This window comes from Triturus cristatus, chromosome 1_2 (genome assembly GCF_964204655.1).
Source record: "Triturus cristatus chromosome 1_2, aTriCri1.1, whole genome shotgun sequence".
NCBI classification, from domain to species: Eukaryota; Metazoa; Chordata; class Amphibia; order Caudata; family Salamandridae; genus Triturus; species Triturus cristatus.
Window position 1 is genome coordinate 147,238,533 of NC_140580.1, and position 22,977 is coordinate 147,261,509.

The window sequence follows — 22,977 nt, forward strand, 5'->3', positions numbered from 1 at the left end:
AGCTCTTTACAACGCTGTTCTGACGTACATGACAACATGCTGCGCGAGACTTAGCCCCTGATAGGGGTGCCATCCTGGGGGTCGTGACAAGCGACGTTTTATGCGTCAATACATAAATACACAGTGAGCATATGCGGCCTTTCTCGTGAACGTGAATCTGAGCGTGAGTTCACCCTTCTATTTCGAGACAGCCATCACCGACGAGCTCCTTCTCCCTTTCACCCAGCGCGCGCTCACGTCGGCCAAAATAGCACCTCTCGCTGACTGGCAGCGTCCTAAGTCAGGTCTCTGCTGCCCGCCAATCAGAAGGCGTCTCCGGGCGGGGCAGGGGTGAGGGACCAGTGGTGACAAGGGCATTAGACGACGACAGCAGTCAACGACACTGAATTCAAGTGCTAGAGCTGGGAGCGGGTGCTCCGTCCACTTTCCGCCACTTTCCCAATTTCTGGAGTGTTGCCCTCGGGTTGGGCCTACGTCTCAACATGAACGTGAAACCCTGCACGCGGTGCGGCTTCGACGTCTATCCTGCCGAGAAGATTAACTGCATCGATCAGGTCAGTGTGAGGGTCACCTCCCAAGTCTCAAAGTAAAATACCACATTAGCAACAGCATTAAGGAAGAAAGGAATTCACAGGATAAACATGTCATTATGTATTACTTTTCTATGAGCAGAAACCAGAAGAGGAAATACAATATAAAGTGTCAAGAAGGAGTGTAAAGTAAACTCGATGTATATAATCAGTTGTGAGGGAGGGGTGGAAGGAAATATACTGATATTCAAGACAGGTTCATGCCTGTATTTTGTTAAAATCGTGCATTTTGAGCGCAATGCTGGGTCCTGAATAAACATTTATCCAGGTGAGTAGGTCATCACGCAATAGAAAATGCAGCTAGATGATGTCATTGGCATATCCTTTCCTTCTTTCCACTAGTATGGCACAACAGTGCATTCTTGATCTAAGTTTCCTTTTTCTACTGTTCTGAGAATTCATTAATCTGCTGGATATGGTGTGTTTTTTTAAATGTGCTCCCGATCAGGCCCTGAAAGATAAGTAACCTGTTTTCTGGTTCTTTTTCTAGACATGGCACAAATCCTGCTTCCATTGCGAGGTCTGCAAGATGATCCTGACTGTAAATAACTTTGTTAGCTACCAGAAAAAACCCTACTGCCAAGCGTGAGTGTGCTCAGTACTTTGGTTTGCGTTATTTTTGTTGCTGGTTTCCCTTTACTTTTAATGTAAAATGTCATGGCAGTTCAGAGTGAAAATGGCAAATCTTACAATAGCAAACTCCTGCCACAGAAAATGGCCTCCATCTCTGTGTGTGAGCCGTGGGGTTCAGGGGACCATGAGATGTTCAGGAGGTGGAATGTGTGATAGGTTCTGTAACACAGGTGTGGGCACTTAATTATAAATCCAAGTTACTGTACTGCTGTGACACTTATTTTGCTGACTGAGGAGCGTGTTAAATCCAGGACTGTGCTGTATGTTCTCCACTGGCATTTTCCCAGTAGGCTGCTGGCTTCAGAGAAGAAGGGGCTGCCAGGATACAGAAAAGCCACCGTCACCCCATTTTAGTTGCAGACTCCAGCAGTGTGGGAATGTCTTGAGCATCTGTGCCAGGGCTGGTTGTGGTTTCCAGTCTGCCCCTGGTTCAGTCATTACCCTACACATTGAGAGATATACATCAACGCCTCACATAGGATAGGGCATGAGATGGTGAATCCTTTCGAGGGAGAGTCCTTTACTCCCTTGTCTGTCTGGAGCTTGTTGGGTGGAAGTGTGGTGTGAGTAAAGCGGCGTCGGCTAGTAAGTAAGAAAACAGGAAAGTATATTCAGAAGTGGTCTTGCTTCGTTGAGTCATTTTATGGTGGCTGAATTTCTTTAAAATCACAGACATAGCTATAGTGGCATCACATACACTTTTACTCTGATGATATCACAGGAAGTTTTCCCGAATATGACGGGTTCATTTATAAAAACAATCTTTATTGAAGACTTGGGGTTGCAGTATTTCACCGAACAGTGGACCATGACTAACACTATGAACATGGACCATGACTACCCGCAATTAATCATAGCAAATGCTCCACAAATACCGACTTTTAATAGACCACTGTTCAGATTCGCTCTACCCAAAAAATTACGAGTAGCAACATGGAGCTAGCAATGTCTTCTAAATTAGTCTTACATACGCTGCTGTTGTACCGATCTCATTAATACATAAACAGCTTTCGTGTGGTGGTGCAGATCAAGAATCTAGAACTGCGCTCTCAGCTTTTGCTTTATTTGATTTTTAATTCAATATTGCACACCACAATTTGTGTGCCTCAGTTATTCTGATTTCCCCACCGTACATATGTAAAAATAAATTGCTTAAAGCTTTCATCTGTCTATGTTGTTGGTGTAAAAATGTATTACTACAAGAAAACACGGAAATAGTACCAATCTTGATGGAGTCTGTAAAGAGAAGTGAGCTGAAAAAGAGTGAGATAGAATAAAAGGTCTCAATCTTTTTTTTATTTTTTTTAAGTGGGTAACCTTCCACTCTATGACACACCCTGACCCCTACACTAGATTGGTGTAGAAACATTGATTTTAGGGATATCAATATTTGTACAGCTGGGATTACAAGAAAGACCTGGGACTTTTTGGGTTCAACAGCTAACATAGTATTGCATCTTCGGTCAAATAAAAAGTATCACTAGCTACTGAGTACAGAACCATTTCTGGATGATGCACCTTGACAAACCAGCTCTTTGATGAAGCAGTCACAGAAGAAAGATTATATTCCAAATCCGTTGCTGATTTGTCATCAGTGTAAGGAACTGAAAAGTTAAGATATGAAGCACAGAAATTGCACTCCTAATGTTAAGTGTGACTGACCTCAAACAAGGAAGGCTCACCTTTAGTGCCTTGGCTCAAGTAGCAAGGCCCTCATTAAAAAAGGGATTGCGGTGTGTGTACCACAACAGGTGAAACAACAATACAGTTAAATGATAGCAAATGTAAAGTTCCAAACCCAGTAAACAAGTCGAGTCACAGACTAGGAAAAATGGATAAATATGATCTAATAGGAATGTTGCTAAATCATCACAAAGAATCAAAAATAAAAATGAGGCAATCAGTTCAAGTTAAGTTAGAGTTGTAGTTTAGTTTAAATTCAAACCGACAGGTCCTACTGCACTGTCTCACTCGTTGAAGCGCTGAGTTTATCACAAGTTGTAAATTGTTACGAAGGCTCAAGGATGATGGATATGGGACAAACTGAATAGTAAAGTTGGAATTGCGTGTGCTGAGTCTGCTGCTCTAATACAGCGAAACTCTAGTGAGACAGTTTCAATCAGTGGTTGAGGAGGGTTTGGATGTTTCTGGTCAATGGAGAATTCAAGGACTCCAGGTGACGCAGTGCATATGACTCACAAGTGGCAGTGGAATTAGGGAAGCATTACTCTTCCCTACCAACCTTACGCTTCCATACCAACTTGCGCCAAACTTATCACGTCATGGAAGAGAGTCATAATTTGCCATTATTTATTATCTTCCATGCACAGTAAAATGGCTCACCAGCCTGTCCTGGGGCTTGGTCACATCTATGTGTCCAGCAGGAGGGATGCGAAGAGTAAACACTATAAAGAAACTCCTGATCCCATTGAGACTTCAGGTTCAAGGCCCTTTGACTCACTGTAAAGGGCTCAGTTATCCCAATAGATGTTAAACAGCTCACCTGTTTCTCCTTTTGCTTGTGTCACAGCTTCACAACAAAGGCCTTCAAGAGTAGAGGTTTCAAGAGTAGAGACTTTTTTTGAGCTTCCCTGAAATCTGCCTGTGTGGGCCCCTGCTGTGAGCTCAGGTAGGTTTTCCAGGACTGACAGGTCACCCCCTCAAACTCAGGGGCCTCCCCAGCAAAGTATGGTTCCTCCTGTCTTTTGGGCCTTTCACTTTTACTGGGCAGGGAAAGCCTTCTCTTTTTCTAGAGTGGCTTCACCATAGTTCCAGGATCAAGATCTTCAGAACTGCCTTGAAATGTTGCTTGTTCTCTAGGTTAAAGTTTATCTCTAGATGTAAAGCTTGTGCTTGTTGGGCCACCGGACTCGGTATACATCTTGCTGATCAATCCCAACAAAGCTGAAACCGGTTTGGGGTTTCTTGTAATCCTGTACCGAGCAGTCCAGCCCAAATGGGCTTTTCAGCAGTCCAGCCCAAATTGCTAGGCCACATGGCCTAGCCATTTGGGCTGGACTGCTGAAAATGGAACTCGACCAAGGCTGATTTGTATATGGTTAGTCCCAATCTGCAATGGCACAGTAAGCAAAAAACAATTTATTGGAAGGTGTCACAGGGTAATTAGCTGTGACTAAGAATATTTCAAGCATTACACCCATCTCTTTTTTTATTTTTCTCTCTCTGGGCTCTAGTATTCACATCAGAAATCTCTGGCATTCATAACATGACACCATCTGTCTGTCTTTCAACAGAAGCCATTCTGATTTCTGAAGGTTGTTTGCTAACAGACAATTCACTAGCAGGGCAGGACTGGCACCTACCTTCTTTTGGGAAGTGACTCCCACCAACTCCTGGGTTACATCGCAGTGCTTTAGTATTGAACCTCATTGTGGACATATGTGATTCAGAGGACTTCACTTTGCACATACTGCTCCGGAGGCACCTGTCAGTGACCTACCCGAGTTATCCTGGCATCAACATCTCAGTACAGTTAGAGGAATCCCGTAGATGGGAGCGATTTGGAGGTACCTAGTAGTGTTAGCAGGCAGACTAGCCAGAACTTCAGGATCATCTTCCAATCACGATTGAAACCTTCGGTATCCCTGCCATTTCTGTAGGGCAGAGGTCTTCAAACTGGGGGGCTGGCCCCCCTAGGGGGGCCTCAAGTGATCCCAGGGGGGGCGCCAGTCTCTGGCCAGAAGAAACATTATGCTTTATTTTCAGCCCAATAAAATGAGCTGCAGTAAGCTCGTCTGTAATGGGCCATCATTAACATCCTTTGTCATTTAAATCCTGTCTGGGAGAAGGTGTCAAGAGGAAAGAGACTCCAAATTTTCTCCGAAACCCCCACTACCATTTCGAATAATCACACTGTGGATACTATTACACATTAGTAAGGAATGCCTCACCAGAATAGTATGTTTGGAAATCCTGTATTTGTTTGCATTTCTAAAACAGTGACAGAACTTAGCTGCAATGTTTAAATAAGTCTATAAATATTTAAACATTGCCAGTTAAATAGAATAATTGTGAAAAATGTTGAGGGGGGGCCCGGTGATTTTTTTTTTCTACACTGGGGCGGCGCGGAATGAAAAAGTTTGAAGACCACTGCTGTAGGGGCTATTTTTCCATCATAACCCCCACACTAGCTATGTCCCAGGGCTGCCTACCAGTTTAGGCTTCTTTGTGAATGTGTGTCATTTTTCCTCTGGGTTGAAACAATCACAGTACACCTCACTTTTCCCCTCAAAGGGGTTGCTTTTCCCCGAAAACCATGCTCTATATTTCATTGGGTGTCATGGGATCCACGTCCCTTCTTCTAATTTTGGTAACTCTTTTGAACCTTCTTTTCGTTATCTTTTTTTGAAACGCTGTCCTGGTTTGACTTGTGGGAGCCTGGTGCTCACTTCATGTGATCACTTTTGTGGGCCTTTATGGACATCCTTGTGCAGGCCCGCGGCCCAGCCACACTCCTAATCTTTCAAGGGTGAGTGAGCAGAGAATCATCGAAATGGCGGTGATGATTTGATAAATAATTTCTCAAATATGCTCCTTTATGATCAAACTGCTATAATCAAGGTAAGAAATAATGTTACTGATACAGATCCTGCAACAGAATCATGCAGATATTCGTGTTAAACTTCAAAATGTAAGTTTTTAATGGAAAGAACGAAAACCGTACAACATGAATGACAGATCGCAGCACTAAATTGATCTAAAAATATGGACATGAAAAGTTCAAGCTGTGTTGTACTTTATTGATGTTTCATTATCACACATATTGCATGAGTTCACGGATATGTGGGGCTTCCAAGTCATGCTGTGTGAAGTTTGCCTCAGAGCACGGGGTGGTATCAGAAATGACTACTTTGGGTGAGGTGTTGCTAGATAGGATATAAACGTGGTAGAGAAGACAGCAAAGCTAGGTCTCTGCACGTGGATGCTAGATGTCTTGTTTGGGTAACCCACAGAAAGAGAGTCAAAGAAGAAATTTGGAATTCAAGAAGGACTCGGACATTTAACCTAAATGGACAGATCAGCGTTCTCCAAAGTCATTCCTAGAGGGTTGGATCCGTGCCAGGTTTTTTAGATAACTGCATTTATCTAAAAGGGGATATGCCAAAAATCTGGCATGGATCCAGCCCTCCAGGGCTACTTTTGGAGAACCCTGGGATAGATGATGCAACCCTATATTAATCAGCCCGACTTAATTGTTATCACCTGCATTTCAAAATCAATATTTCTGATACATAGCTCTTTGTTTTTTCATACAGACATAATCCCAAAAACAATACCTTTACCAGCGTATTTGAAACTCCACTGAATGTGAATGCAAAGAAGCAATCTGAAGCAGCGAGCGAGGTAATTCAAGCTGTTATTTGCAATATTTACTGTACCTTGCCCACTTCTCATACCCTGTGACCTCTCACTGGAGTCAAGTATTAATTAAGAACTCAACTACGAAAGCACTGCTTGTGTTGTGTTTTTTAAAAACCTGCAAGATTGTTTCTCCAACGTTACAACAACTTTTTTGACTATTAATACTTATTTGTCCCCTGATTTACACCTACCACTTAGTCCTGTGTTTCCATTTTAGTCTTGATTTAACCAGGTATCACATGACTTTCCAAGTTTGTATTCTTGGTGCAGGGAATTGGATTATTGATAATAATCATCCTGAACTATTGACTTACTATCTTTGTCAGTTTCTTAATTTGTCAGGGAGGTGGTAACCACATGTACAACTTCCTATAATAGGGCCATTTTGCAAGTGGCTGGGGGCGTGGCCAATAAGTTTCCCACCTCCCAAACAGAGCAGTCTGGTGTATTTTGCTGAGTGCTGCTGTAGCTGTCATTTGGAAGTAATTTCTTAAAGTGTCAACATGTGTGCCTTGCCACAGCCATTCCCTATGCAAATTAATTCTAAAACATTCTTAATTGAAGAAATGAACAAACAAGTTACATCTGAATGTTATGAGCTATGTGTAAGGAAATCCGTTTTGCCTTTGCTCTTGCTTTGTTGGTACTGCAGCTGCGAATGTAGTAAACACATATTTGTTTCTGGTATGTTTTTGTTGTTGAGGGAGTATAATTTGAGTTGTGTTTCTAGAAAAATTTGAGTTGTGTTTCTAGAAAGCCATCACAAATCGCAAAATGTCTTCAGTCGGCAAAAAAATAGCATGTTGTATAAATCTAACATCTACAATACATTCTTTGGACATTGTCGCAATATCAATGTGACATTAATTACACCTGCTGGAAATTGGCAAATAATTATTAAGAAAAATAATTTATTTCCATGCGTTTCCCATTAACAGCAAAGTGTTCCATTAAAAACACACAAAACATTAACTAAGCCCCCATTTCTAGCAATCCATCATTCTTTCCCATTGTATCCCAGTGCAGGATTTTATATTGTATCGCCTTTAGCGCATTTAAAGGTCTTGTTTTGCGAGACAATAAAATGAAGTTTGAACCAAGACCATACAATTTGGTGAAGCCAGGAAGTCAAGTTTAGAACTGTAGACTCCTGGTTCCAAGATAATAAATTAGCCTCTTGACCACGTTTCCTTTCCAAGTAAAAACCAAGATGGCTGATATATCACAATTAAAGTACTGGACCACTTACATAATAAAAATCCTGGAACAGCACATCCACTCAAGAAAGGCAACTTCTTGATCAATAGCCACTGTTTTGGTAGCTTTTTCAATTTAGTATTTCACTTGCTGTTCTCACAGAGTTTTCTCCCTTCTCAAATCAAACTTTCTCACCCCATAAATAGAAAATAGGTTTTGTTAATTTCGTTGACACATAAAAACATGTTAGCAAAATATATGACTATATTGAAATTGTTATACGCAATGCAAAAGGTTGCTTGAGTCAATATTACATTTATGCAAATCTGTTCAAACTGCTTATCTTAATAGGTATTGTGTAGCAGTTTGCCATGTTATCAATTATTTACAATAACATTTTTCTTAAAACTCCAATAAATTAGTTTTTAAAAACATTGTCTATTGCAATACAAAAATGTATCAGTTTGTGCGTGAACCAGCCATACTTAGCAATATATCTAATATATCAATAGATTGCTCTCCACAAAAATTATGAGAGCACTAGGATGAATTAGGTTTGGTGCATCGGACATTGTGTCGACTCTTTATGTCACTACTCGTAACACTTATGATGAAATGGTTTCAATACTCTATTTTAGCGTTCAAATTCCAACCTTGGTCTAAAGTTGGGTCAATGGGCTATGTGTTCGCTGCTAAACAATAGCAAATGTAAATGAAGTACTGTTAAATTGGATAATAGTGACACTTGTTATTACAGCGCTTACAAACAGCGGAAGTGTGGCATGAAGCAACATATAAAAGAAGTTACCTGTGTTAGTATTATACTGGAAGTGTGAGGTTGCTCTCTTGAGGTTTGCTTATACCTCTGTCCCGGCTCACTCATCAGGAATGAGTACAGCAACGTTAAAATACGAGTAGATAGGCTTAAATCCAAGCAAACTGCAGATGCGTCTACTAAACGATAGTGCCAAGTTGTAAAGTTTTATTCCCTAATTGTTGCTTAAAAAAAGCATTGTCAAAGTCAGTAGGTCGGCTTTCATATGCCCAGGCACATGAAAGCAGGCATTCACAAGCTGCGTGATGATTGTATTGTTCAGATGTAAAATAGTCCCTTATGTTTCCCAATGGAAGCATTTCCTGTAAGGTGGAATGATACACCGAACAGCCAAAAACTTTAGGTGAGAGAATTATATTCAGGTGAGAGGAGCCAAAGAGCAAGCTATGTACAACTGTGCTGTCAAGCCAGATCTAAACACACCTGGGTGCTGTAACCTATAAAGTAAAGCAATTTTATCTCAAGGATGTATTGGCGTCACATTCAAGAGTTTTCTTTACATATTTAAAGTTTTGTTACAAAGCTGACATGGTATGGGCAACTCAACTTCATGGTGATAATAACTGACATAACAACAAGGAAAGCAGAATGAATGCCAGGGGCCGTATTCCATAAAGTGCCCCGAGGGCGCAACGGGCGTTTGTGCCAGCTTTGCACGCCCCTGGGGCACTTTGGTATTACAGTAGGGTCTGCAGACGCTAGTGTGGGCCCATCTGGAACACCAATAGCACAGGCGCACATAAAGCGTCAGCTCTGTCTTCAAGGGGGCGTTCCCACATTTGCATGAGGGCATGCCCCATGCAAATGAGGGGATATCTTTGCCTCTGGGCCCGTGGCGTATTACCGACAGTAGCAAAGAAGCCCTCAGAAGGCACACTGAGAGTGTGCCATCTAAAAGGTGGTGCACTCTCAGTGCATCCCCTGATGGCAGCCCTCGGAGGGGAGAAAGTGGGTCTTATAGACCCCCAGACATCCCTTTGAAGGCAGGTGTAGTCACTGACTGTACCCACCTAAGGGGATCTCTAATCCCCTTCAAAAGTGCATACGGGTTGCCGCCTGCACTGTGAAAACACGTAGCGGCTGTAAAGCAGCTGCTCTGTATTTCAGGTGAATCCGCTGCCCCAGTGCAGCACGAGTTCGAGTCTGCCCTGGGGGCAGCGCATTCATGCTAATAGGGTGCATTTTTTTACTGTTTGATCCCCGGGCCCTTATTTAAAGGTGCCACCGGCGCAAGCAATGAAAAGGCACAATTACGATAAACCGGCCCGAGAATGAAGAAAATTGTGATTTTTTGCTCTAATGCCCCTTTGCCACCTTAGAGTTACTTCAGTGGGGTAAGGGAATGTCCAAATCAAAGATGAAAAGTCAAGCAATTTTCCTCACAGCTGGTAATAGTTATCTGCACCCGGACCCTGGGTATCCGGTGCAATCCCACGTTTGTGCCGCAGGAAAGGCAGTGACTGCATGCAAGTGTCTTCCACGAGCAGAAACAGAAGTGGAGATGGAAAAGTAACTGATGTGATTTCGAATTTCCTGGCACTGACAGAGGGGAGCGTTAGTGGAACATCACTTGAGAACAATTCGAAAGGCGCCTCTTGCGAAGGAATTGGGGTTTACTGCCGCATGTAATTATAATAACGTATATTCAAAGTAGAGACACTTCCATACCGGTGAAACTGCGTGTAGTTACTGACCTCACCAGGTGCCTTAACCAACAGAGCTATATTCCCAGAACAGCTTGCACGGCAGTGCCATATGGTTTCTGTGCTGTCCTTCCAGCACCAGTGATGAACTCGGCCTTCATACTAGCGCTTAAAGGCATTCCGAAAGTAGTGTGCGCTTTCAATGCGAGTCATTCATCATCTAGGAGCGGAAGTTCAGTTGTGAGAGTTGAGGTGTAACAAAGCCGCCTACTCATAACTGTGTTTCCATCATTCTGATGACATCCCAAGGCAGCGCACAGCTCCCAAATAACACCGCACTATTTCTGAAGTCTTGTGACACACCACTGAGCCTGTCCCCGTGTGTGACTGAGCATGTCTGGAATGAGCGCAGTGTTTGGGATGGCTCTATTTATGTCCCCGTGACACGACACTTCATGCCTTCGAATCCCTGCTTCTCTGCGGGAAGTTTCCTTTGACGGCGTGTCATTGTAAATTTGCGTCTGCGTATTTGTGTCGTGTTTTCAAGAGCACTATACATTGCTGACCATTTGGCCTATATATTTCGCATGCCAGGACTCCTGTGCTCATATCTTAGAATGGAAATTTGAAATTACTTAGCCCCGGCATGCACGGTGTTTTAGCTGGCAAGCCAGAACTGGACAAATGTGTTCCCGGTAAGATGAGTTTATGCAGTCTATCTGTGCATGTGTGCCCTGTATAATGTACGGCCAGGGTGCTCCTGCTTGTATTGGCGGTGAAAGAACAGTAGCGCCCGCTGCTTCCAGTCGCTGTTCAGTTAGAGCCTGGGTACTCACAATCCTTTTCGCGGGGGCCTAAAGTAGGGTGTGGTGTGTGGCCGAGGGCTGCACTCATGGGCGTGCGGATGGGGTTGGACTGAGGCGGGGCATGTGTGCCCTGTATAATGTACGGCCAGGGTGCTCCTGCTTGTATTGGCGGTGAAAGAACAGTAGCGCCCGCTGCTTCCAGTCGCTGTTCAGTTAGAGCCTGGGTACTCACAATCCTTTTCTCGGGGGCCTAAAGTAGGGTGTGGTGTGTGGCCGAGGGCGGCACTCATGGGCGTGCCGATGGGGTTGGACTGAGGCGGGGCCTAGGCAGAGGGCGAGGCCAGAATATTAGAATAACAAAAAATGATTCCCTTTTCAAAACCATACTAGAGTTTACTGTTTTTCAAAAGGAGATTTATATGGAAGCCCAAGTGCAAGGTTACAAGGGAGAGCTTTCCAAACAAAAGAGGTAGATATGAATACCCTTGGGTGAACTTTCAAAGATATGCACACTTTAAAAACACATTCTATTGATATTTTGTTAATACATTTTTATTATCAGTCACAGTAGCAATCTCAATAGGAATTACATGGCAATGCTCAATAACCTGATATTCAACACAGGCACAATGCAGCAGAGATTTAACTTGTTGCGAAAAGTAGATGTTAGTGACATGTATACTACCAACTTTTTTTTATATTTCATGTCTTCTATTAGTAGAAACTGTGTCTGAGACGGCAAGCCTCAGAAGCTGATCCAGAACTAAGTCTGTACGCCTATTTCTGAGTTTGTTCTTATACACCCCCAGCTTTCCAATGCAGCTTTTATTCCCAACATACTTAGGGGGAGTGGTCAGGCCGAGATGAGATGCCGTATCCTAGTCAGATGGCTAAAAGGAACACCACTTGCCCACATCTAGTTTTGTCTGCCCACCCCAGAAGCTTGCCTACCTTATTGGTGGTTGTATGAAACATTTTGATATCATTCACAACCTTATCTATGGATCCTTTGGTGGCAGGCGGTTACTTAGCAGCATGCACGGACAGTGAAATGTACCATTGTTGAGAACATAAGATGATTTAATTCCATTTGGATATCAGAGTTGTACAGTTTTTTAAACTGGCCTTCCAAAAGTTTTAATAGCGAGCAGTCAAGTCTCACTCCAGTATGCAGCGAAAGTGCTAAGACTTGGTTCAGAAAGTGCACAGGGTCTGCACTGAAAATGTGGGGACACTGAGCAAACAGAGACTAAACATGTCCTGTTTGACTGCATTCCGGCACACGACAAACTTATCCAGAGAAGCACAGCTCTCATGTGTCAGCAGCTCAGCAGAACCAACACTATACAAAGAAGCAGGAGTTGATATGGTCCCCGGGTATGGTCACACCTCTTAGAAAAAAATTCCCCTATAAAAGCTTCCAAAGGAAACAAGCAAATGCAATGCAATGGGTCTCGCATTTTCAAAACTTTGACTTATTGGTATTGTAAATAACAATGTCTTTCATTATTGAAGGTTTTTTAAAACATAAATAAAAGGCATTGTCATTTACAATGTCAATAGCTCAAAAGATCGCGATTTCGATATCTATTGCATTGCAAATGCTTGTTTATGGGAAGCCAATGGAGGGCCTTCAGATGAGAGGACATATGTGTTCTCAGGGGAAGACTGAGAAGCAACCAGGCTGCCAAGTTCCCTACCATGTATGCATTGAACAACATGTAATAGCCAGTCCCTTGAGCCCACAAGTAGTCAGTAACGTGAGAGTGTTGGGCTCAATCAGAGGTAGAAATCGAGGAGGAGTTACCAGTCTCATCGCCTGAAACCATGCGAGGACAGTGTTACAAAGAACCCCGTCCATTCAAAATCATGTCAGACAGGCCCAACGTGCACTGGTCAAGCCACCACACAGACATGATGCGCTTAAGGATGAAACCTGCACTGGAGCCAACCAATAGCACCCACCAGGTTGCTGTGACCAGCACCACTGCGTGGTCCTGAGCCAACCGCAAGAGTAGGCCTGTTTTTTTTTCTCTTCTTTACCGTAAAGTGCGGAATTGGGAAAATGCAATAAACATGTTTTTTTTCCCACCATCTGCGAAATAATGAGAGTTTGTATTGTTTCACGGTGGTTTTAGTGGTTCACCAGTTCATGTGGAGGTAGGGAGGGAGAAAAGCTCCCAAATTCTAAGACTCTGGAGAAAATCTGCAAAAAGCTTACAAATCAGTTCTGCATGCAGAATTTCCCCTGCAGGCGAGTTTTACGTGTTTCACCAAAAGGCTTCATTTACCATTATGAAAGATATAGCTGTAGGCGCATTTTATTATTTCTTGCACCAAAGTAACAATTTTTTGTTAAAGACTACTTATGTTGGACTATTACTCACCTGGTACTACTATCGTAGCATACTGCTTGAAACGAAACTTATTTAAAATGAAAAGATTTTATTTCTATAATTGTAAGGCTCTGTTGTCCCACCATATCTGACTCAATCGCTTTCTATGTAAAGCGCTCTGATGTTCATCTACATTATGTTGGCACTATAGTAAGGCTCAAAGTAACACATCCTTAAGTACTACCCTCGCTAGGTATGTTCAGTACCCAATGTCCACAATTAACATTGTGACGTCACTAGAGGCTTTCTGCAAATATAAAAGAGGGGTGATGTGGCATTGTGAGAATGTGCCCTCTTTCTGAATGGCTGCCCCCACTTTTTGCTCAATTGCTGATGTGCTTTGACTGAGTGTGCCCTGGTACCCTGCTAATCAGGTACCCAGGGCCTATGCTCTTTCCCTAAAACTGCATTGAAACCTAAACCCAATTGGCATCTCTGACCACAGGTCAGCCCCTGGTAAATGGTACCACAGTTACCCAGGGCACTGTGACCAGAGAAGGCCTCTAAGGGCTGCAGCACTTATTGTGCCACCCTTAGCGGTCCTGCACCCTTACACTCACACACTGCCTGTGTTGGTGCAGGACAAAGTAAAGAGTCGACGTGGCACACATCTCTGTTTGCCATGCCTACAACCCACTGCCCTCGCATAGATCAGTCACCCTCTAGCTGGTTGCACTATATCAGTGGTGAGGATACAGGTGCATGAGCCCTGTACCCCACAGTGTCTAAGGCCATTCTTAGACATTGTAAGTGCCGTGCTGCCATTAAGAGTATATGGAGCTGGGAGTTTGTCATTGCGAACTCCACAGTACCATAATGGCTTCACAGAAAACTGAGAAGTTTGGCACATTAAACCCACACTGATGCCGGTGTGGGATTTAATGAAAAATGCACACAAAGGGCATCTTAGAGATGCCCCCTGAAAACTAACCTACCACTAGTGCCCAGGCTGCGTGGCTGCTTTCACCTGCCACCACTAGACATGTTTCTAGACCCCAGGGTTGAGAGCCTGCTGCTCTCTGGGGCCTGAAACAATGCACATCCTGGGACGAGGTGCCAAGCCTCCTTACCCAGGATGGGCAGGGTTCACAAAGGGGAAGATTCAAAGGCTTGCTGCCTTTGTGAGCTTCCCCAGACCACTTGCTGCTTTCAGCAACAGGTCCCCACTGATTCTGACCCCCACAGTGGGCAGGAGAACCGGCGGGAAAAACACGTGAGGAAGAGAGGTGTGCCCACCTCTGCCAACTCCACCCCTCAGGTAGGGGAGACGAGGTGAAGCACAACTCTCAGTCCCCACCATCTTGCAGATGGGGGGACATTGCCAACCAGGGACAGGCTGATGTCCCCATCCCACTGGAGGGTGGCATAATAGGGGGTGTACCCTCCCCAGGGAAGGGACCCTTTGGCCCCTGCCTTTTACCTACCTGTAACGCCCCTAAATCTAGTATTTAGGTGAACCCTTGAAACTTGGCTCCTCAGACAGGAAGAAGCTACAAGGAGAAGAAGAAGAAGGACTGAACAGCGATGCAGCAGCTAACAAGAGGAAGACACCCACTGACTTGGCCCTAGCCCTCCTGGACACCTCGAACCTGCTACTGCAAAATCCCGGTGTGTCCTGCAGCCAGCAACCTCAAAAATCCCGGTGGACGTGCCTGCCTTCAACCCCAAAGACTTTGTCTTCCCTGAACCCCGGATTTGTTCATGTGCAACCTCTGGCTGGACACCGTGAATCCGCCCCACTCTGCACCCACCGTCCACAGCCCGAGCTCCAGTGGGCAAACACCACGGGGAGGTCACCCCAGCGATCCTGACCTGAGATCCGGCGTACCCTGACCTACCTCAAGCCTCCAGCTGATGCCTGCAGCCTAAATCCGGAGGGTCCCCCCAACCGCAACTAGGAGGTAGTAGGAAGATCTGACCCCAAAAGGCACACCTGCACCAGATGTCCCACGGTCTTGGGTGCCCAAACCCATGGTGCCTAACCAACCCCTAACTTCCCAACTTACCTCTCAAAGTGGTGGTGTCACCCAGAAGACCTTCGTCTCCAAGCCTGCAGTGCCTTTGCAAACCGGAGGTTCCCCATTGCAAACAACAGGGCGTCCGACGTCGAAACAGCACCCTGCACCCGGCCGCCCTAGTGCCGTTGTGGGTGCACCTTCACTGCTACTTTGTTTCCCCATTTGCCCTGAGCTAAAGTCCATGGGCTTTGCTCCCACAACCAAGTGGCCTGCTTACCAGCAGCCACCAACCGGAGGCCCCCTATCCCCCATTGGATAACATTGGGCCACATCACTCTGTACCCGGCCGCCCTAGTGCCACTGAGGGTGTAACTAGAGTGCATCCTTGACCCAGGGGGGACCCCTAGAGTCTACCACCAGAACCTCGACTCCAACTCCCAAATACTTACCTCAAATCCGATAACACTATTTTCCTCCAAAGGATAACATTGACTGTTTTTCTTGGAAAAGTTTCTAAGTGTGGAGTTTGAAAACCTAAAGAAATTATTTAAAATTGCATTAACCAACAAAAACGATTTTACTTACCTGTTTACAGGAAATGTCCCAGAGTATTATCTGGGTATACCACATTCAGTAAGAAAAGTAATCTCAAAAGTAACTTACCTGTAATTTTACTGAAAAGCCCATTCAAGTCTATGTACTGTATTTACAAAGTATTGCATTTATCTGAAACCATACTGTAAGTCAAAACAGAGTGCTTATACAATTTCAATTCAAAGTGTTTACAAACTGCATTACTACTGCAAAGTGTTTATTGCTTACCTGTGCCAGGCTTGCTTAGTTCTAGAAAATAAAATAACTAAAATAATATTTTCATACAAAAACAATTGGCCTGAAGTTCAGTCTTTGAGTGTGTGAATTCATTTGCTGACTGAGTGTGTACAACAAATGCTTAACACTGTCCTCTGATACTGCCTTACTGCTCGACCACACTACCACAAATAGAGAGTGAGGTACTATCTAACCTTACCTCTGCCTACCTTTGGGGTTTCACTGGACTCAGTGCACACTATACCTCACTTTGGTATAGTATATACAGAGCCAGCTTCCTACATTGATAGATCAGCGGTGAGATATACAACTTTGCATTTGTTGGGTTCCTTGGTTACCATCTGATGACACAACAGAACTCTTAAATTGTCTTTAGAATTCAGATTTTTCAAATTGGCAATTTTTTGCAAAATTACTAAAAGTCTTGTTGGGGCCTTGGTTAAGTCCCTTTAGAATTTTAGGAAACTAAAAGTCACTTTAGCTAGGGTTAGAGGGGTTAGAAGCTTTTTTTACAATGTCTCAAAACAAGAACCCAGCTGTTAGTGAAAATAACCACAATGCCATAGAGGACCTGGTTGAGGAGCTCAACCTCACCCTTTACCTTCACTTGTCTTTCAAGAAGGTAGGTCCCTATGTAAGATTAAAACATAGCCATGGGGTCCCATCCCACCAAACAAAAGCTCCAGGAGCTGTTGGCTGGGTATGCTACGGACCACCCATCTGAAAATGGTGAAGACCAGTCAGATGAGGAAGTAGGGGAAGGGGATGACCTGGTAGATCAACCCCCTCCACTTCCTAGGGAGAAAAGGGTCCAAGTACCCTTGCCTCCAAGAATCATACCTCTCAGTACCTAGACCCCACACAGGTGGATCAGGTACCACTGAGGACATTGAGGATAACCTCAATGAGGAGGACAGCCTTTTAGCAAGGCTGACCAAAAGACTGGATCTAGAGACCAGGTTGCTGGCTCTAGAAAGAGAGAGAACAGAGATGAGCCTAGCACCCATCCATGGTGGCATCAATTTACTTAATAAGAGTAAGGAGCAATCTTATGATCCTAAAATCCCCAAAGAGATTGTCCCTAAATATGAAGAGAGTGATGATATCACAAAATGGTCCACAGCCTTTGAGAGGGCTTGTGAAATGAGAAAAGTGAAGAGTCACACTGGGGGACACTCCATTAGGAACTGTTCTCTGGTAACTGCAGAGATAGACTCCTGACCCTTTCTGGGGCAGATGTTGGGTCTAATGATCTCATGAAGAGAACTCTGATTGGGGGATTTGGACTCACAACTGAGGAATATAGAATTAGATTCAGGGGGGCTCACAAAACCCAAAATCAATCCTGGATTGACTTTGTAGACTACTCCATTAAAAAACGAGATGGTTGGTTAACTGGACACAATGTGCATGATTTCAATGGACTTTACAATCTGTTTATGAAAGAACATATTTTAAGTAATTGCACTAATGAAAAGTTACATCAGCATTTGGTAGACCTATGTCTAATTTCTCCCCAAGAATTGGGAAAGAAGCGAGACCACTGGGTCAAGACAAGGGTGACAAAAACAACCACGGGGGCGTGACCAAAATAAAGGAGTTACAAAACCTCCCCAGGGGAAAGGTGGGGAGAATCCACAAGATAAAAAGCCTGAGTCTTCTAAAGGGCCCCAAAAACCTGCACAGGGGTTTGGGTCCCAAAACTCTTCCCAGTCCAATAATAGGTACAGGGGAAAGAACTTTGATCCTTTAAAGGCCTTTGTGTAACAACTGTAAGAAGTTGGGACACTTAACTGGAGATGCTGCTTGCCCAAACAAGAAGGCCCCTAGTCCTACTATAGCTACTCCTGGGGTAGCAAGTCTCCAGATGGGATCAACAGTGTGCCAAGAGCAAATCGGGTTGCACACTGAAGCAGTTCTAGTTTCAGAAGGGGAAGTTGAGTTTACCACTGTAGCTGTGTGGCCACCCAACTTGAAAAAGTACTTACGGTACCTTTGAATTAAAGGAACTAGAATAGAAGCTCTGAGGGATACAGGTGCCAATGTCACTATGGTGAGAGACACACTGGTTTCCCCTGAGAAATACTTGATTGGGAGAACTTACCCAGTCACCAATGCTTTTAGAGTTACCACTAACCATGCAATGGATATGGTGACATTAGACTGGGGGAGGGGGGTTACAGGCCTGAAACAGGTAGTGGTCTCTCCAAAGCTACCAGCTGCATGTCTTCTTGGCAATGACCTGGAAACCTCAGCCTGGGCTGAGGTTGGACTAAAAACCTATGCATCAATGCTGGATATCCCTGAATTGGTGTGTGTAAAAAACAAGAGCGCAGAGCAGAAAACAGTGTGAAAAAGACGTGCTGGAGCCTGAAAGTATGGCCCAAACTTCCAAGAGAAAAGATAAGAAGACTGGGGAACCAGCTTCTGTACAGCAAAAGGATCAGGACCCCTCTCCTCAGGGAGAGCACTTGGACACCCCAGAGGGAACTGAGCCCATGGAGCTTGACCCTTAATAGGTTGAAATCTTGGGCCCAGAGGGACCCTCTAAGGAAGAGCTGTGTCTTGGACAGCAGGCCTGTCCAACCCTTGAAAGCCTGAGGCAGCAAGCTGCTGCACAGGAAAAGGGAGATGTCAGTGGTACCCACAGAGTTTATTGGGAAGAGGGACTACTGTACACTGAGGCCAGAGACCCCAAACCTGGAGCCACTAGGAGAGTGGTAGTGCCTCAGAAGTACAGGGAGTTTTTCCTAACTTTAGCTCATGACATCCCCCTAGCTGGACATCTGGGCCAAACCAAGATTTGGGAAAGGCTAGCAAGCCACTTTTACTGCCCCCAGATGCTCCAAAAAGTAAAGGAGTTTGTCAGCTCCTGTGTCACGTGTCAAGCCAGTGGCAAGACAGGTGGCCCCTCAAAAGCCCCCCTGATACCACTACCTGTTGTGGGGGTTCCCTTTGAAAGGGTAGGTGTGGACATAGTGGGTCCACTTGAACCTCCCACAGCACCAGGGAACAAATCCATTCTAGTGGTAGTGGATCATGCCACTAGGTACCCTGAGGCAATTCCCCTTAGGACTACTACAGCTCCCGCAGTAGCCACGGCCCTCATTGGTGTCTTCACCAGGGTAGGATTTCCTAAGGAGGTGGTTTCAGACAGAGGTTCCAACTTCATGTCTGCTTGCCTAAAACACATGTGGAAAGAGTGTGGACTACACCCTATCACCCACAAACCAATGACCTTGTGGAGAGATTCAACAAGATATTGAAAGGCATGATTATGGGGCTCCCTGAAAAACTCAAAAGGAGATGGGATGTCCTCTTACCATAACTGCTTTTCGCTTACAGAGAGGTGCCACGGAAGGGAGAAGGGTTTTCCCCCTTTGAACTCCCGTTTGGCCATCCTGTGAGGGGACCCCTGTGTGTTGTAAAAGAGGGTTTGGAGAAGCCTCTCCAAGAATCCAAACAAGATATTGTGGACTTTGTGCTTGGCCTAAGGTCCAGAATGGCTGAGTACATGGAAAAGGCATCTAAAACAAATCTTGAGGCCAGCCGGGAGCTTCAGAAGCACTGGTATTTTTTTTTCTTCAGAGTTTTATATAGCGCGAACTTTGCCCGAATCAGGTATCAGAGCATTTTACATAGCACCAGTTGCATTACACGAGGACACATTCCTTTTTTTGTTGTTGTTTTTTTGTTAGGCATGGGGAGATTAAGTGATTTGCCCAGAATCACAGGATGTTCAGCATCACTGCCGAGACTCGAACCCAGTTCCCCGGGTTCAAGGTCAGCCGCCCTAGCCGTTAGGCCAACTCCTCTCCTCAAAAAGCTGCACTGGTTGAATTTCAACCTGGGCAAAAGGTGTGGAATTTGGAGCCAGTGGCACCAAGGGCACTCCAGGACAAATGAAGTGGCCCTTACCCTATCATAAAAAAGAAGAGTGAGGTCACGTACTTGGTTGACCTGGACACAAGCAGGACACCCAAATGGGTTATCCATGTGAACCACCTTAAGCTCTTCCATGACATGCTAATGCTAATGGTGACTGATGAGGATCAGGAGCCAGAGAGTGAACCTCTCCTTGACCTCCATTCATAAAGTCCAAAAGATGAGTCAGTGGATGGAGTTGTCTTTTCAGACACCCTTCCTGCCCAACAGTAGACTGATTGCAAGCAAGTCTTGCTGCAGTATACAAAGCCCTCATCCTTGACCCCTGGTCAGACAAACTGGTGTACACATGATGTGAACACTGGTGACAGTTCACCTGTCAAAAACAAAATCTATCGACAGTCTGATCAAGTCAAGGGAATCATCAGAGCTGAAGTCAGAAAGATGCTGGAGTTGGGGGTTATTGAACCCTCTGAGAGTCCCTGGACCAGCCCAGTGGTTCTAGTCCCCAAACCTCATCCACAGGGTGGAAAGAGAGAAATGAGGTTCTGTGTGGACTATAGACGGCTCAACTCTGTCACCAAGATAGATGTCCACCCTATCCCAAGAGCAAATGAGTTGATAGACAAATTGGGTGCAGCCACATTTCTAAGTACCTTTGACTTAACTGCAGGGTACTGGCAAATTGGCATGGCCCCAGGAGCAAAATATAAGACAGCATTCTCCACACTTGATGGGCATTATCAGTTTACTGTTATGCCCTTTTTTTAAAAGAATGCCCCTGCCACCTTCCAGAGGTTGGGGAATCAAGTCCTTCCTGGAGTGGAGTCCTTTAGTGCAGCTTATCTAGATGATATTGTTGTCTTTAGCTCCACCTGGCAGGATCACCTGATCCACCTTGGGGAAGTTTTAAATGCCCTGCAAACTGCAGGCTTAACTATCAAGGCTTCCAAATGACAGATAGGGCAGCGAACTGTGGTGTTCTTGGGCCACATTGTTGGTGGAGGCCAGGTACAACCTTACAGCCCAAGATCCAGGCCTTCCTGGACTGGGCAGCTTCAACAACCCAAGTCCAAGTCAGGGCATTCCTTGGCTTGACTGGGTACTACAAGAGGTGTGTGAAGGGATATGGGTCCATTGTGCCTCCCCTCACAGACCTCCCCACCAAGAAGATGCCCAAAAAAGTAAACTGGACAGTTAGTCGTCAAAAGGCTTTTGACACCCTGAAAGAGGCTATGTGCTCAGTACCAATTCTCAAAGCTCCAGACTATGCCAAGCAGTTCATTGTGCAGACTGATGCCTCTGAGCTAGGGATAGGAGCGGTCCTATCCCAGACCAATGATGAAGGCCAAGACCAACCTGTTGCTTTTATAAGCAGAAGGCTTCTCCCCAGGGAGCAGTGTTGGAGTGCCATTGAGAAGGAGGCCTTTGCTGTGGTTTGGTCCCTGAAGAAGCTGAGACCATACTTGTTTGGTGCTCACTTCCTAGTTCAAACTGATCACAGACCTCTCAGATGGCTAATGCAAATGAAAGGTGAAAATCCTAAACTGTTGAGGTGGTCCATCTCCCTACAGGGAATGGACTTTGTAGTGGAACATAGACCTGGGACTGCTCATGCCAATACCGATGGACTTTCTAGCTGTTTCCACCTAAACAATGAAGACTCTCTCGGGATAGTCTCATCCTTTTTCCTGGGGGGGGGGGGGGGGGTGGTTGTGTGAGAAAGGGCCCTCTTTCTGCATGGTTGCCCCCACTTTTTGCTGAATTGCTGATGTACTTTGACTGAGTGTACCCAGGGCCTATGTTCTTTCCCTAAAACTGCATGGAAGCCTAAACCCAATTGACATCTCTGGCCACAGTTGGTAAATGGTACCACAGGTACCCAGGGCACTGTGATCAGGGAAGGCCTCTAAGGGCTGAAGCACTTATTGTGCCACCCTTAGAGGTCCTGCACCCTTACACTCACATACTGCCTTTGCAGGCTGAGTGTTTTGGTGCAGAACAAAGTGAAGAGTCGACATGGCACACATCTCTGTGTGCCATGCCTACAACCCAATGCCCTGGCATAGATCAGTCACCCCTCTACCTGGGTGAACTATACCATTGGTGAGGGTACAGGTGCATGAGCCCTGTACCCTTACAGTGTCTAAGGCCATTCTTAGACATTGCAAGTGCAGTGCTGCCATTAAGAGTATATGGTGCTGGGAGCTTGTCATTACGAAGTCCACAGCACCATAATGGCTACACTGGAAACTGAGAACTTTGGTATTAAACTTCTCAGCACATTAAACCCACACTGATGCCAGTGTTGGATTTAATAAAAAAATGCACACAGAGGGCATCTTAGAGATGCCCCCTGAAAACAAACCTACCACTAGTGTCCAGGCTAAGTGGCTGCTTTCAGCTGCCCCCACCAGACATGTTTCTGGACCCCTGGGTCGAGAGCCTGCTGCTCTCTGGGGCCTGAATCAATGCACATCCTAGGAGTAGGTGCCAAGCCTCCTCCCGCAGGATGGGCAGGGATCACGAAGGGGAAGCTTCAAAGGCTTGTCGCCTTTGTGAGCTTCCCCAGGCCACTTGCTGCTTTCAGCAACTGGTCCCCACTGGTTCTAACCCCCACTTTGGGCGGGAGAACCGGCGGTAAAAACTTGTGAGGAAGGGAGGTGTGCCCACCTCTGCCAACCCCACCCCTCAGGTGGGGGAGGCGAGGTGAAGCACAACTCTCAGTCCATATCATCTTGCAGATGGGGGGACTTAGCCAACCAGGGACAGGCTCATGCCCCCCTCCCACTGGAGGGTGGCATAATAGGGGGTGCACCCA

At 45.2% G+C, this 22,977-nt stretch overlaps 1 protein-coding gene across 1 annotated transcript in view; it reads left to right on the forward strand.

Moving 5' to 3' along the window:
* Nucleotides 1–321: 321 nt before the first annotated feature.
* NRAP (nebulin related anchoring protein) overlaps nt 322–22,977 on the forward strand; it is a 289,660-nt gene continuing 267,004 nt past the window's right edge. Inside the window, exons 1-3 of the mRNA XM_085603355.1 lie at nt 322–554; nt 1,081–1,175; nt 6,500–6,587. Coding sequence (XP_085459481.1) covers nt 483–554; nt 1,081–1,175; nt 6,500–6,587 — 255 coding nt within the window. The 5' untranslated portion in view covers nt 322–482. The remainder of the gene's footprint in view (nt 555–1,080; nt 1,176–6,499; nt 6,588–22,977) is intronic.